This window comes from Scylla paramamosain, chromosome 29, assembly GCF_035594125.1.
Source record: "Scylla paramamosain isolate STU-SP2022 chromosome 29, ASM3559412v1, whole genome shotgun sequence".
Classification (NCBI taxonomy): domain Eukaryota; kingdom Metazoa; phylum Arthropoda; class Malacostraca; order Decapoda; family Portunidae; genus Scylla; species Scylla paramamosain.
In genome coordinates this window covers 19,578,282-19,580,781 of record NC_087179.1, presented here as the reverse complement: position 1 = coordinate 19,580,781, position 2,500 = coordinate 19,578,282, and the positions used below count along the sequence as shown (strand labels likewise).

The window sequence follows — 2,500 nt, the reverse complement described above, 5'->3', positions numbered from 1 at the left end:
GCCTTTCCTCATCTTCTATTTCTACTTCCAAATTCTCTTTCTCCCTCTGTATAGATTAAACCTTTCCTCATCTTTTCTTTCTACTTCTAAATTCTCTTTCTCCCTCTGTATAGATTAAACTTATCCCTTTCCTCATCTCTTTCTGCTTCTAAATTCTTTTTCTCCCTCTGTATAGATCAAACTTCTCCCTTTCCTTCTCTTGTCTCCTGGCCGGCGCGTCGCTCACACGCACCTCACCGCCATAGCTCACTACAGCCGGCTCCTGCTTTCACTCACTCACGCTTCACTTCTCTCCAGTCCTTACCTCCTCCGCCTGCACCGCATAAGCATCCCGTCGCATGATGGCGAGGACCCCTGACTCACGGGCTCCGGGTCACGTGCCTGGACACCACTGCACCTGAGTTTGAGTTTCTCCTACAAGAGGGGACAGAGGAGCGCTCTCTCACCTCCAGCCACACGCTTGTAAGAGACTAAAATCTTTCTTTAATTTCTTCTTCTGTACCCTCTCTGTCTCCCTCTCTCTCCTCATACCCCATACCCGTGTCTTCCTCCCTCCCTCCACTCTCTCTCCTCGTCTCCTACCCCGCCAGGCATCAAGAATAGACCCCTGGCACTCCTAGTCAGTGCCTCTCAGTGCCAAGACCCAGGGCGTAACTTAGAAATACCTATGTGGAAGTCGCGCCGCTAACACTGTGCCTTGCTGCTCATGTCTCCACCACCACCACCACCACCACCACCACCACCGCCACCGCCACCGCCAGAGATGCCACAATCAAAGCCGTTACCTTAGTGTGTGTGTGTGTGTGTGTGTGTGTGTGTGTGTGTGTGTGTGCATTGTTAGTTTGTGTCTTTATTTACTGATTCATTATTATTTTTTTATGTTTTATTTATTCATTTATTCCTTGTTTCTTTTCATTCTTTCTTGTTTTCATCATTTTCATCATCATCACCATCATGTTCTTACGCATTCTCCTACTATTAGTACTACTACTACTACTACTACTACTACTACTACTACTACTACTCCCCCTCCTCCTCCATGACCTAGTTTCCTATCTCTCTCTCTCTCTCTTTCTCCTTCCCTCCCTTCTCATTTTTCTCTCTCTATCTTTCTTTTCTTTAATTTCTTCCTCTTCTCTTTTGACATTTCTTCCTTCCTCTCTTTCCATCTCTCACTTCATCTCTTTCTTCGTTTTCCTCTTCTCTTCTTTTCTTCCTTATCTCTAATTACACGTTTATTTTCTTTCGGCTTCTTCCAATTCCTTTTTTATTTTTTCTTCGTTCACTCTCCTTCTTTAATCTTCTTTCTCCTTCCTTCCTTCTTATTTCTCGCCAGCTTACTCTCTTCCTTCTCCCTCCTCCTCCGTCTCCTCTTCCTCTCCTTCCTTGTTCTGGATCTCCTCAATTTACTTCCTTCCTACTCCTCCTCCTTCTCCTTCTTCATTTATCTCTCCTCTGCTATTTTCTTCCATCCTCCCTCCCTCTTTCCTTCTTTCTCTCCCTTCATTATCTCACAAACGAAGGAGAGAAGACCGCCGTAAGCAAAAAAGGAGCAGAATTAACGTAAGAATCTCTTGATAGACGTCACAATGGTGCCCCTAAAAATACTCCCTACTTCTGGCAACCCTCCCCCCTATGGTGCCATAATACCATCATCACCACCACCACTACCACTAGTACTACTACTACTACTACTACTACTACTACTACTACTACTACTACTACTACTACTATATCATTAATTACTGTAGTGGTAATTATACATTTCACTATTATTATGCATGCAATGGTACACTGTCACCACCACCACCACCACCACCACCCGCCAATAACAACATACAGAAACACAAAAGAAGAACAAACTGCAGCTGATTTGTTACCAACGCCCTTTGGAGGCTTTGATAAGCTGCATAAACTTAAAGGATAGTTGACATGAAGGCTCCTCCCCACCCACCCACCCACCCACTACCACCACCACCACCACCATCACTATACACACATCACACCCTCCATAAAGAGAGAGAATAAAAAAAATAAAAAAACACTTCATTTTTAGTGTATATATATATTTTTTTCACAGCCATTTCTTTTCCTTAATCTTTATTGGCTATCAGAAAACAGGCGCCTGCTCCTCCTCGGCCTCCTATTGGCTGATCATAATCCACGCTCATGACGTCACGAACCTGGTGGCCAATGAGGTGCGCTGTTTGCATTTCGGATCACAGGAATTTTCAAGGCATGGAAATGTAACGTGTGTGCGTGCGTGTGCGTGCATGTGTGTGTGTGAGGAGGAGGAGTGTGATTGCTGGAGAGTGGGGGTAGTAGTAGTAGTAGTAGTAGTAGAGGGAAGGCAATGGACACACTGAAGTAAAGTAGGTCCTTTATTCTATGCTAGGAAGAAAGTACAGGCCGGGTTGCGAGGGGACGCTGCTGTCCTGAGGCAAGCCGTGAGAGCACTGAGGTGCGATGCGCGGGAACTAAGGTGCCAACTCGGCTTTAT

At 45.3% G+C, this 2,500-nt stretch overlaps 1 protein-coding gene across 2 annotated transcripts in view; it reads right to left on the bottom strand.

Annotated features, from left to right (window-relative positions):
• Window positions 1-2,500, bottom strand: part of LOC135115585 (sodium/potassium-transporting ATPase subunit alpha-like) — an 85,061-nt gene that overhangs the window by 61,300 nt on the left and 21,261 nt on the right. The window contains exon 1 of one of the 2 annotated variants that reach the window (XM_064032512.1): window positions 305-414. The exons of the other annotated variant lie outside the window; for it this stretch is intronic. Coding sequence (XP_063888582.1) covers window positions 305-340 — 36 coding nt within the window. The 5' untranslated portion in view covers window positions 341-414. Of the gene's footprint in view, window positions 1-304; window positions 415-2,500 lie in introns of those variants that run through there. 2 annotated transcript variants of the gene reach the window in all.